General features: G+C 42.8%; 1 protein-coding gene across 5 annotated transcripts in view; it reads left to right on the forward strand.

Annotated features, from left to right (window-relative positions):
• The window catches only part of RERE (arginine-glutamic acid dipeptide repeats), a 429,059-nt gene that overhangs the window by 244,745 nt on the left and 171,758 nt on the right, over window positions 1-12,556 (forward strand). For all 5 annotated transcript variants that reach the window (XM_058719215.1, XM_058719218.1, XM_058719219.1 and 2 more), the window contains one exon: window positions 11,989-12,094. In XM_058719215.1, coding sequence (XP_058575198.1) covers window positions 11,989-12,094 — 106 coding nt within the window. The remainder of the gene's footprint in view (window positions 1-11,988; window positions 12,095-12,556) is intronic.

Below are 12,556 nucleotides of genomic sequence, written 5' to 3' on the forward strand. Positions count from 1 at the left end.
GGAATTTAGGTTAGGATGTTTCTCTTGTAGCATTCACCGGCACAGAAGCTTTTTCAGCATAGCCGATTCATCAGTTCTTAAAGAAGGTCCTCTTCTTGTGGTAATGGAAACATTCCCTATCTTGATTGTTGTGGTGGTTACACAACACTTGTCAAACAAACTGAACCGGTAAATACGTTAATTTTATTGTGTGTAAATCAGGCCTCAGCAAAGCTAATTTAGAAAAAAAGATGAACCAAAAACAAAACAGTAAAGCAAAACCCAAAAAAGATGGAGGATGAAAGATTTTAAAGAAAAAGGTCTTAGTTCACATTTATATACGTTGCATTGGTGCTTGAACATGATGGGGAATCTTTTTCAAAGAAATTAACCTATTTTAAAATGAACTGTGACTCTCTGGTCTGTGTTCTTTGATTTTTTCCCCCCTCTTTCTTGTTTTATTTTTTTTTTTTGAGCAGCATTTCCCCAGCTCAGCTCACACTTGACTGAATACACTGATCGATTATCTGGGGATTAACTAAGCTTTCTCATTTCCTGCTTTCCATTTCTCGTCTCCAGCAGGCCACTGGGCCTTTGTTGTCTGGCATGTGGACTGAGATAAGCTATCAGGGCATGTTTGTATTAGAAAAATGGTTGTAGATGGAACAGTTATAAATAGACTAACAGGTATTAAAGGTTACAGTCTTTGTTTTGGTTTAAGTCAAAAAGGGAGAAGAATAAATAAGATATTTAAGACAAGACAGACTAGTTCACATAAAATGAGATAGAAAAACAAATTCCCAAGGCTCCTACTGAATTTTCCTTTTTCTTTTTTTTTTTTTTAACCGAACTATTTGAATTTGTTTCTTGGCAAGTTGAAAATGTTTGCCAGCTATAATTGGGTTCCTATTATTAATATAGCAGGCTGACTTTATTTACATCACTAATGATTTCTAAGCCTATATTAGTACTCCTTGAAAGTACTAATAATTAATTCTAAAACTCTTTGTGTTGCTAAAAGGTATTTTATTGTACTGTGTTACCAGCTCTGTAGTTTTGCACTTGAGTTCAGAAAGCAGTGGTACAAAAAGATTACCTAGAGAGAGAGGACTGCTGCTGGATTCACATAAAATAAGTATGTCCGTCCGTCTTTGTAAGAGCTAATGCTTCGATATAGGGTTGTAAGCCACAAGTCTTTTACTTTCCTTTTCTTAAAAGTTCCTGTTGTTTCCCGTTGCTAGTTTTCCCAGGAAGCAGCACTGCTTGAAATGGCCACACTTGCCTAGGCTCGCCGATTGCCACAGGAAGTCATCCAGCCTTTATCTTCTGCGTGCATGCTTCCAGCTCTTATAGGTGTACCATTTTTTCCAAGTACACGTTTTGTTTTATTTTCTTTTTTTAGTGTAGATCTATATATTCTCGTTTGAATCAAGCTTTAAATATTTCTCGACAGAATGAGTTCAAATTTTAGAAAGAAAAACAGTTTTAACTAAAACGAGAGGCTTCTTATCTAGATTTCCTTTCCTTTAACAAGAGTTTAGCTTCTGCCCACTAGCGGAAAGTCGGATCGTATAAATAACAGTATAGGCTTCTATGTTTTAATAGCATCTTACTTCTAAATGAATGTGTGCTTTCACATTTCCAGGCATGGTTCTGTTTGGGAAGCATGCTTGCTTACACGGTGTGAACGGGCAGGGTCCAAGGGGGAGGACCTCTGGGACCGTTCCTGTAGCACATTCCCTTCGTCCCATAGGGCAACTGTTCTCAAGTCTGGCCCATGGATGTGCAGACTGTTTTCAGAATTATGCTAAAACATCATTTGCCTTTTTCATTCTCCTTTCACGAGTGTACAGTGGAGTTTTACGAGGGTTAAATGACGTGTAATAACTCAATAGGTTGATGGTAGCATCTGATCTGAAGAGTCTGTTTCCTTAAGCCATACATAAGAGATCTGTTGAAATGTAAGTATTACTTGCTTCCTAAAGTTTTTGTTTGTTTTAAGATTTTTAGTTGGTTGGCCCATTCGGTTGAGCTGGTGTCTGACTCTGATTTTGGCTCAGGTCATGATCTCACAGTTTGTGGGATCGAGCCCCGTGTTGGGCTCCATGCTGACAGTGTGAATGAAGTGTGTTTGGGATTCTCTCTCTCTCTCTCTCTCTCTCTCTCTCTCTCTCTCTCTCTCTCTCTCTCTCTCTCTCCCTCCCTCTCTCCCTCTCTCCCTCTCTCCCTCTCTCTATGCCCCTCCTCCACTCACTCTGTTTCTGTCTCTCTCAAAATAAATAAACTTAATAAAAAATAAAAATTTTTGTTTGTTATAATTATTTATGTCAGTGTTAATAATGTTATTATTACTGCTAAAAGAATTAGTAAAAAATACCTCAAAATTTTTTATTTTTATTTTCCAATATAGTAAGTACTGATAAGACATAGTTCACATAAGTAAAAGTTCTTTGAACTTCTCAATAATTTTGAAGAGAGTAGGGAATCCTGAGTCTAACAAGTTTGAGAACCACTTTTATAAAGCATTTATCGACTCAGATCTTTTCAAGATATTTCAGCATCACTTTTTTTTTAGACAGTTTCTTTAAAGTTTATTTATTTATTTTGAGAGAGAGCGAGTGCTTGCAAGCAGGGGAGGGGCAGAGAGAGAATCTCAAGCAGGCTCTGCACTGTTAGCACAGAGCCCAATGTGGGGCTTGATCTCAAAAAAAAGGGGGATCATAACCTGAACCAAAATCAAGCGTTGGACACTTAGCTGACTGGGCCACCCAGGCGCCCCTCAGCATCAGTTTTTAATAGCAAGGTCTGCGTGATGTGTCTTTAATCGTAAGTTAGTAGTTTTTATTTTAAGAAATAATGTGATCATTTGAGTTTCATTTGTGAAACTTCTAGAGAATTTTGGAAGCCGGTAGCCCCGGCTTTTCCCCTTCTTTCTTTAACTCCTTTTTCACTACTACACCATCTGAGCCTGTTGCTGGCTTGTGGTACAGCTCCCTGACTTTTCTAGCGAGGTCACCTAGAAGTGAGTAAAACCCTGGAGGATGCAGAGTCGATGCGGCTGTTGCCACCATCACCAGGCACCGACCAAAGTACTGCAAAGATGTCAAACTTTGCACTATTTGAGCATGAGTTTTTCAAAAAGGAAATTCAGTGGACTGTTTAATTCCATTTAGTGTGGATTAATGGCAGTTTGGCAATTTCTTGTGCTGCGGCCTGTTTTCCCTCCCTTATGGGGGAAATATTTGGATCCAGATAGAAAATTTGTGGTTGTAAGTTTATTTGACATAACCATAGCTGCTGGGAAAAGAGTGCTGGCTTTTAGGAAGGAATTTATTTTGGGTCTGGACAGCAAAACATTGGGGATCCGAGTACAGAGTCCTGATTTATCTGTGGTATTTCATCTTTCAGACTTCGCCTGTCAACCCAAACTTGAGACCTTTTCAGTCCTGAATCTGACACTTAGTGTTTTTATCAGGATAATGTATGGGATACATGCAGTAAATTACAGGAATGCCCTTTAGCTTGGAGTATCTGTGCTGATGTGTGAAGTCTGCCTTTAAGTATAGCTTATTCATGTATATGTGACATGAACTTGTTATTTAGGTTAAGAGTTTAGCTGGTGACCCTGCCTCCTGTGTTAGGAGTTTTCCCAAGGCTGCACTTGTGCTCAGTTTTGGTCTCTCCATGGCTAATAAAGGAATTTGCTGTCTGAACTTGTTACTTTTCCTGCATCGTGTGATCCTCGGCAGAAAATGCCTTAATCAGCTCGGATTTTATAGGTGGTGGTTGAGAAGATTTCATTTTCAGGTACATTTTGGTCCTGCCAAAATACTGACTGACTTTTGTCCACATTGAACTGTAAAAATAACCAAATGACAGCAATTTGTGTAATAAACAAGGTATCATCAAGAAACGGTGATTTTTGAAAATGACTTGTGACCAGCAGAGCCTGGGTTTCAGCACATTTTTAGCTGCATCATCTTTCTGGACGTTTGTATGTAACCAGGTATTTGCACAGCTTGGTTGTAAACACTGCGTCTGTGCTCCCAGGTTCCACCTTCTGGCTTCACCTGATTCATCTGATCGAAGGTGACTTCAGTCCTCTTACAGGATCCAGATGCTGATGCAGTCTCTTGAAAACAGTGTTTCGAATTGAGTGTCACAGGTTTGGAAAATATGCTTGTAACCTTGATTCTGGTGCCTGCAGCCAGTTAGCACCTTAGTCCAATGGATATGCTTGTTTCTCGGTTTCATTTATCGGTGCATTTATCCTTAAAGAAAGAATTCACTGTGCTAGTTTTGAGTAGACCCCTGATAGTTCCAAGTTCTGTCCATTCGGAAATGCCAATAAATGATAAGTAGCCACTTGTATTCGGGTTCTCCAGAGAAACAGAACCAATAGGAGAGACACGTAGAGAGTACATGTCCCATGGGAATTGTCTCACGAGATTATGGAGACAGAGAAGTCCCATAATTTGCTCTCTGCAGGATGGCGAGCTAGGAAAGCAGGTGGTCGACTTTGTCCAGGTCCACGGGCCTGGTAACAGTGGAGCTAGTGGTGTAACTCCCTCCTTTGAGGCTGAAGGCCTGAGGACCAGGGGCCACTGGTATAAGTCCTGGAATTCGAAGGCCTAAGATCCAGGAGCTCTGATGTCTGATGGTAGGAAAAGATGTATGTCCCAGCTCAGGAAAAGAGAGTTCTGTGTTTCACCGTCGCCTTTTTGTTCCATTTAGCCTCAAAGAGATTGGGTAAAGCCTGCCCACCTGGGGGAAGTCAGATCTGTTTACTCAGCCTACTGAATAATCTCTTCTAGAAACAACCTCATGGATATACAGAGATGTTTTACCAGCTATTTGGGCATCCCTTAGCGCAGTCCAGTTGACACACAAAATTTTAACCAGGACTCCGCTAAACAGGACTATGAAACTCAAGTGGCATGGCTACCAGAAGGGACATGTGCTCAGTCCTTAAGGGTGGAGGATGTAGAACGCGACTCCAGGTTTGGGTCCTTCAGCCTCAGCCCACCTGAGCACTTAAATACATCTGAGGGTGGATGCGTTGTTTACTCAAGGGCAATAAGATATTTACTTGCCCTTAGGCCACTCTCTCAAAAAAAGGAAACACAGTGTTTAATGTCTTACTACATTTGGGAGATACGTGTATGATAGTCTGAAGAGGAGATACTCAGAGCTCTTTCTTCTCTTTCGAGAACAAGACTCTGGAGTCTGTGTTTTCGCTTTCTCTCCTGGTACCCATGGCAGAGCAGAACTCTGAGACGGCTGGACCTTGATGGCCAAGCCTTCCTTGGTGGCCCTTGTTAACGTTTTTCTGTGACTCTTTCTTTCATTGCATTTTGAGCTGTGATGGCTATAAGCCATTTTGATAGAAGGATAGAAAATGTTATCTCCCTAGTGCCTCATGGTAGCAGAGCAGTACCTTGAAATATTACAAGATCTTTCCTACATGATTTCGTCTCAGTTCCGGTGTTTAGCTACAAAGTTGATGTGATCCTCTGATACGGAAAACTCATCTTTAGATTGGAATCTTCTGTGCACATACCTGGATTGATCTTTGGCCTTGGAGAAGAATAGTAAGCTCTGACCGTGCTGTCCCTTCTTCCCTCCCTCAGAGTCAGTAATGATTCGAGCCTAGTAAGACTGTGTCCCCAAGGTCTTTTGAGGGTACTGTGTCCGGCAGGCAACTCCTTGTGGGTGGAGGTGGGCTCGGCAGGATGGAGGTGCCAGTGTAAACTGACCGCGTGGCAGGCTGCAAGGCAGGCCATTTTGTCTGGCGGACCGTGTCCCCTCACTCTGCAGGCTTTGTGTCCTCACACCAGTTGTTTTTGCAGATATATCTGAATTATACAGTAAACCTGTGGTATTCCTATAACTCTTACCCTTACTATCACCATGTTGTGGAAATGTGTGAAAAGTTTCTTTAAAAGGTATTTTCTTAAGCTATCTAGTATACAAATATTAGCCATTGCTACTTCCAAGATTTGTGGAAAATCCTGATTGGACATTTTGGCTTTATTTATTTATTTATTTAAAAAAAATTTTTTTTTTTTTTAACGTTTATTTATTTTGGGGACAGAGAGAGACAGAGCATGAACGGGGGAGGGGCAGAGAGAGAGGGAGACACAGAATCGGAAGCGGGCTCCAGGCTCCGAGCCAACAGCCCAGAGCCCGACGCGGGGCTCGAACCCACGGACCGCGAGATCGTGACCTGAGCTGAAGTCGGACACTTAACCGACTGAGCCACCCAGGCGCCCCGGACATTTTGGCTTTAGAAAACAAGAATTTTGGTTTGATTTCATCTGACTCTGAATCTAGATCTTTCGTTACTTGAAATTCAAGCTCTCAAGAACAAAGCAGTTAAAAATTTGAAGGGAATTCCCCAATTATTATCTCTAGTGAATTATTTTGACTTTGCAAAGTTGTTTATTTGATGGTATTAATCTTTATATCTTGGTTCGTTGTCTTTGGCCTCTGTCACATAGGCGATCATGGTGGAGGGACTAGCAGGGCTTGTTTGGAGGGCTTTGGGAGCCCTGGCGGTATCTGCTGGGAGCTTGTGAGGGACTGATGGGGCAGAGTTCTTTCCTGTGTAATGCAGGTGAGTTTAAAATTGTTGTTGTTCCCATCTTGGGTTGGGGGCCTGCTCATATTGTATACAAGATTCCTCACACCCGTCCTGTTGGTCGTTTATGAACTCCGACCACTCCCTCCACCCCCACCCCTACTCCTTTTATTTTTACATATTGTGTTAAAATGTTTTTTTCCAGTGATACCACGACTGGTCCTAGGAAAGACTCAAGATTGGCTGTTTAATCAATGAAAGTACTGCATTAATAACCATGAAAGATCTCTAGGAATGGAAATTTACTTCTGGGCCTTGGATCTTGCATTTATATGAGATGGTCGAATTGTGTGCTGCCCATAAAATGAACCAGTGTCCCTTCAACAGCAGCCTCCTGTTCGCCTTCCCTTCCCCCTAGACGCCCCGCCCCCCCTTTGCCAGCCGTCTCATTCTGAGTGTTTTACTTCAGTTCTGTCTTTGTAGTTCATTAACTCTCAGTCCGTTGTCTGACATTCGTAGCTCTAGAAAGCCCCCTGTTTTGCTCCCAAACACCCACTAGGCTGTTGGTCTTTTTTCCAAACCCAGGTGGGGATGGGTTTTGTCCTCAATTAAACTATTTCCTTAAATATACATACATCCGTCCCTTCAGAGAAATCCAGGCCAGTGATGGGGAAGAATCCATAATTTAACCCAGAATCAGCTACTCTCCTTGTGTGCACAGTCCCTCCTTGAAACCTCACTATGAGCATATTGGGTGCGCTGCTCCTGGGTGGTATTTTTTCCTTAGGGCTGGTACTTCCTATAACCTGCAGTCAGGCAGGCGGGCAGGCATGCAGGCAAATCTCGCTCTAAAGATAAAATGGTGGGAAATAATTTACTTCCCAGTGAGCTCTTCTCTGTATTCAGAAATACACCCCAGGGTGCCTTCACAGGGGAAGCTCTCCCCACTTCCCTCTTTACTCAGCGTTCTGTTTAAAATGTGTCATTTATAACCACTTTGACCTTTGTGGAATTGTACAATTATATCACTAGTTGGTAACGAGGCCTATTTGTTAGAAATACTTGATATGCTTCTCAGATTGTTGCAAAAGTAGAGATTCTTCCCCCCTAATTTGCCACATGATTTATTTTTGTATTGCTATTACTAGCTTAATTTTGAATCTGAGAAAAACAACATATATAAGTGACCTCTTATAGCTTGACTCCTATCTTCGTCTGTAAAACACTGGTAGTAACACCCAACGTTTGTTATTTTTTATTTTTCCCAAGTTTATTTTTGAGAGAGAGTGTCAGCGCAGAGCCTGACGCAGGGCTCAATCTCACAAACCGTGAGATCGTGACCTGAGCGGAAGCCAAGAGTCGGATGCTTCACCCGTGGAGCTCCCTGGGAGCCCCCTGCCCAACATTTATTGAGAGCCAGTCCTGCTGCTCTTGCCTGTTTGTTTGCTCCTCACAGCCGGGTGCGGTACAGGTGGTGGAATTTCCCATCGTGTCCCGTGTCCTGTGCCACAGAATTGAGGCTTGGAGAGGTCATTTGCCCAAGTAAGTTGCGAGCCCTGATTCAGACCTCGGTGATTTGGGCTAAATCAGACGATCTCTAAGTTGACTTTGCTTTTAGTTTTCTGTGATTCTGAGCAGAAGTCTTTTTCTAGTGAACGGTGGGAAGAACATGCAGATTTCCCACGGTCAATGTTTGAGCCGCACCTGTGTGTGTGAGTGGCATTGGGAGCACTGACTGGTCGAAGGGGTGCGCTCCGTTCCCTTTTGCTGTTCCTCAGTGCACAGTCACTTCTGGAGAAGATGGCATTTTAATTTGTAAAAACCTCTTTAGCAGGGTACTGTTAGCGGATGCCATTATGTTGATGTAGAGAAGACAGGAGGGACTCTCCCAGTGTGGCTTATTTATCTACTGGTTTTGTCTGGGGACGAAACCTAGATGTAAGTGTATAAAATGGAATGTGACCCTAGAAATCATCTCATTCCCTCCCCTCACTTGTCAGATGCCAGGTGACTCACTAAGGTTGCCCCCAGCTGACTAAGTGATTGCAGACAGGACTAGAAGGCTCGATTACTTAATTTTAGTCTAGTACCCTCTGAAACGACATACTGCTTCCCTCTGGATGTTTGATCGTGAACTTCCCGGCCTACTTAGGACGATTATGTCTATTAGAGCTACTTATATTTGTTCAGAACTTTTGTTAACTGTGAATCTATCTTTTGTTGTGTTGTATCCAGAATTAAGATTCGGAGGCCTTTTTTTTTTTTTTTTGACACAATGCTGCCACTCCCTGGTTACTAGATAGTACTGCATTATGAAATCCAGCAGGGTTTCGGCTGCCTTTGTAAGGTCTCTTATTAGGAGTCGTAAATCTAGGCACAAATATACCAGAGCAGTAAGACCGAGAGAGAGAGAGAGAGAGAGAGTGAGAGAGAGAGAGAGAGAGAGAGAGAGAGTGTGTGTGTGTGTGTGTGTGTGTGCGCGCGCGCATGTGGCCATTAAGTGTGCCAGGGTCAGAATTTAATATAGATATTATACCTCGAAAGGTCCCCAGAATCACTGGCTTGGTGTTCTGAAAAATAGACATTGTCTGATTGCCAGTTCTGGTACCTTTGAAAGCTTACTTCGGTTCCCCTTCTGGTTTTCAGACATCTCAGATGTGTTAAAGAAATGCGTAGAAGCATAGATTTCAGAACATAGTTGCTAAGACTGCCGGTAGATCTGAATTCCTTTGAGCCCTGTTAAGTAGTTCATTACTGTGAGCATTGAGGCATCCCTTCGTAGCTCAAGGACTGGAGAGCACTGTCATCTGGTGAAGGAAACCACATTCTGGTGAAGAAATAGCTCCTACGGTTCTCAGCGGAGTTCTTGAAATCTTTCTGTGAAGCTCTGGTGAGCATCCGCTACCAACAGAAACCGTTGCTCTCTTGAGCGCCTACTCAGTTCCAGCGCGTTTCTGTTCCTCTCATTCTTTCGATAGTCCGTTGGGTAGGTTTCAGTGTTCCCATTTTGCAGAAAAGGGGAGACTCAGAATATGATTAACACGCCCAGAGTCATATAGCTAGGAACTGGTGGAGATGGGGTTTGAACCCAGTGGTGACAGGCCTCACTGTGTTCGTATTTACATTCCATGTTCCCCACCTGGTAGTGCTTAAACCGGGGTTGTTTTGGTCACCGTTCCAGTTTAGCTTTCTGTAAAAAGGACACTGTTAGACCATTGGTGTTCCACTGGGGGGTAATATTGTCCCCTCAGGGGACATTTGGCAACGTGTGGAGATATTTTTTTGCTCATTACGATGAGGGGGAGGGGTGCCACTGGCATTTAGTGTTTGGAGGCCAGGGGTGCCGCTCAATATCCGGCAGTGTGCAGGACAGGCACCCACGCCAGACTTCCCTGGACCAAATGTCAGGAATGCTGAGGGTGAGAACCCCTGCATTAGGCAGTGCATTACCCCGAGTTTATCCTTGAGTACCTGCAGACAGGCTCCACCCCTCCCCTGCTTCGTCTCTTTCTGTGAAGATGCCCTCATCCTGGCCCTGCTGTTCATGGCTGGGCCCCGGGAGGAGACTGGTCTCCTGGCTGCTCTCTCGTGACCCGGTGTGTTGTCCCTCGCCGCCTGTGTGTTGGTCAGCAGGGCAGATAGGGGACCTCGCTTGTTCAGAGAGAAACCCACTTAAAGGCCACGTTGAAGTCAGAATCCGAGTTCCCTCAGGACCGTGCAGGAGGTTCTCCTGTGCTGCGTGCATGTGGGCCGTGGCGGTGCGTCCTGCACTTGTTCTGTCTTTTCTCTGGCTTTGTGTCTTCCCCAGATCTCCTCCTTTGCCTGGAAAGAATCCATTGAGGTCTTTCCCACTTTTCCCCCAGGTCAGATGTTACCTCCTCCACAATCCTCCGCAGGGAGTAATTGCTCTTGAGGATAAACTCGTGTATGTAACATTTACTCCTTTTATGTAGCATACTGATTCGTCCTCATTTTCCCACCTTTCGTATAAACAGTATAGAATGTAAAAGTGAAAAATGGATAAAAACTGAAAAGTACCCATTATGTAGGGTTATTCCTTCTATACAGTCTCTTTTTTTCAAATCAGTAATGATGCCCTATTTTTGTAGGCCTGTTTGGCACAGTTAATTACACAGTACGGATCTTGGTGTTTATGATACTTACTTTGGAATAGTGCTTCTTCGCATTCAAGTTCATCAAGACTTTGACAGTGCTTTTCTTTCTGGTCATTTAAATAGCTTTAGTATTTTTCAGTAAAGGTTTTTTGTTGTTTTTGTTGTTTTTTTGCCTTTCTGGCCATTTAGTGAAGACTATATACATACCTCTTATTTAAGCAGAAAGCAGCTTGCTTCATTAAAGAGGCTCCTTTGACATATTTTAGGACTTAGTCATCTCCTTCATAAACATGAAGCGTGTCTCAAATTTTAGCTCTCTTTCATTTCGGACTCACCTGCTGACTGGTGATGGGAAGGTAGACGTTGCTAAGGGGAACGATACGGCAGCATTCATCTTGGGGAGGGCTCTGAAGCCCCCACCTGGGTTAGGAATTACTTTATGAGGCCATGGGAAGCCTTGGTGCACTGCCGTGTTCAGAGGTCTCACGACCGAGGTGTACCAAGACAGTCTCCCTCAGGCTGTAGCCCCATAGCCTTCAAACAGAAGGGCAGTGTTTCATCCTTTATGCTTTGAACGGAAGCATAACCAGGAACAAAGTTGACTTCTGGGCATAACATGTTTCAGTGTCCCACAGACATTTAGGGGCCCCTGATCATCATAGAACTCATTATTATTCACAAATATTTATGTACAAGTTCTGTTCTCTGGAAATCGGAAGACAATTAAGATAGGGTCCCTGCTCCGTGGACTCCTCGTGCCTTCACCACCACCCATAGTTTGCTGTATTAGTTTGCCTTGTAGCGATAACGTGGATGGGGATGTAATTAGTCTGGGTGATTGGCACACCTTGGAGACATGACTTTGTGCCAGGCCTTGCACGGTAAGGTTTTTCTAACTTATTGCCTTTAAAGGCCTTGACACTGTGCTAATGCAGTTTATAAATACTTACCAAAATGTTGAAGAATTAAGATAGAAGAAGGATGTATTCGTGTAGTGTTGTATAGTTAATGCTAAATAAAACTATACTATTGATTGAATTAATCAAGCTGGGGGGAGATTTATAGGTTCAAGTTTGGTCTCCTTTGGTTTCCTGGATTAAGGTTTTGAGCAGTAGGGTCAGAGGGATGCTAAGGCTGGGATTAAAAATAATTTTGACCTTATCATTGACTTCTGTATTTTTGTGGCCCTGTGGTAATTGTGAGTCTCCCTCTCTGCCTCTCCACCTGTTTACAGGGGCTTTTGATCATGGGTATGGTATACAGCTGTGGGCACCCGAAATCCTGTTCCTAATGCTGTTAGATTTTCCTTTTCAGAGTAAGAGGGACCATCTACTCATGAACGTCAAATGGTACTACCGTCAGTCTGAAGTTCCAGATTCTGTGTACCAGCATTTGGTTCAGGATCGGCATAACGAAAATGGTAAATAAGTCCTTCTGGTTTGATTCTTACGTTTTCTAGCTTTGGACAAGGTTATTTCTTAAAACATTCATTAAATGGAGATAACCACTATGTAAAACTTTCTCTAAAAAAGCTTTTCATAACTGAGAGCATTACGGGAATGTTTATTTGTTTATTTATTTAGTTTTGCTGAGTTCGTTCATTATTTTTGCCTTAAAAAAACCCCAAACAACCAGAGAGATGCGCCAATAACATCTTCCCCTTAAACTTGGACTAGAGATAGCTCTTCTTTGGAAATAACAGTAATTTCATTTCTAAAACTCCTTTTTCTCCCCTAATGATGAGCTAATAATACCGAAAACATCATGATTCCGTTTTATTTCTTTTCTCCTTTTCAATAATCTCTATGATTGAACTTCTCTGCATCCAGGGCTGTGAACTTCAGTTTTGAAAGCATAGCTTTCCTGAAGGGTTTGCAATTCA

This window comes from Neofelis nebulosa, chromosome 2, assembly GCF_028018385.1.
Source record: "Neofelis nebulosa isolate mNeoNeb1 chromosome 2, mNeoNeb1.pri, whole genome shotgun sequence".
In the NCBI taxonomy this organism is placed as follows: domain Eukaryota; kingdom Metazoa; phylum Chordata; class Mammalia; order Carnivora; family Felidae; genus Neofelis; species Neofelis nebulosa.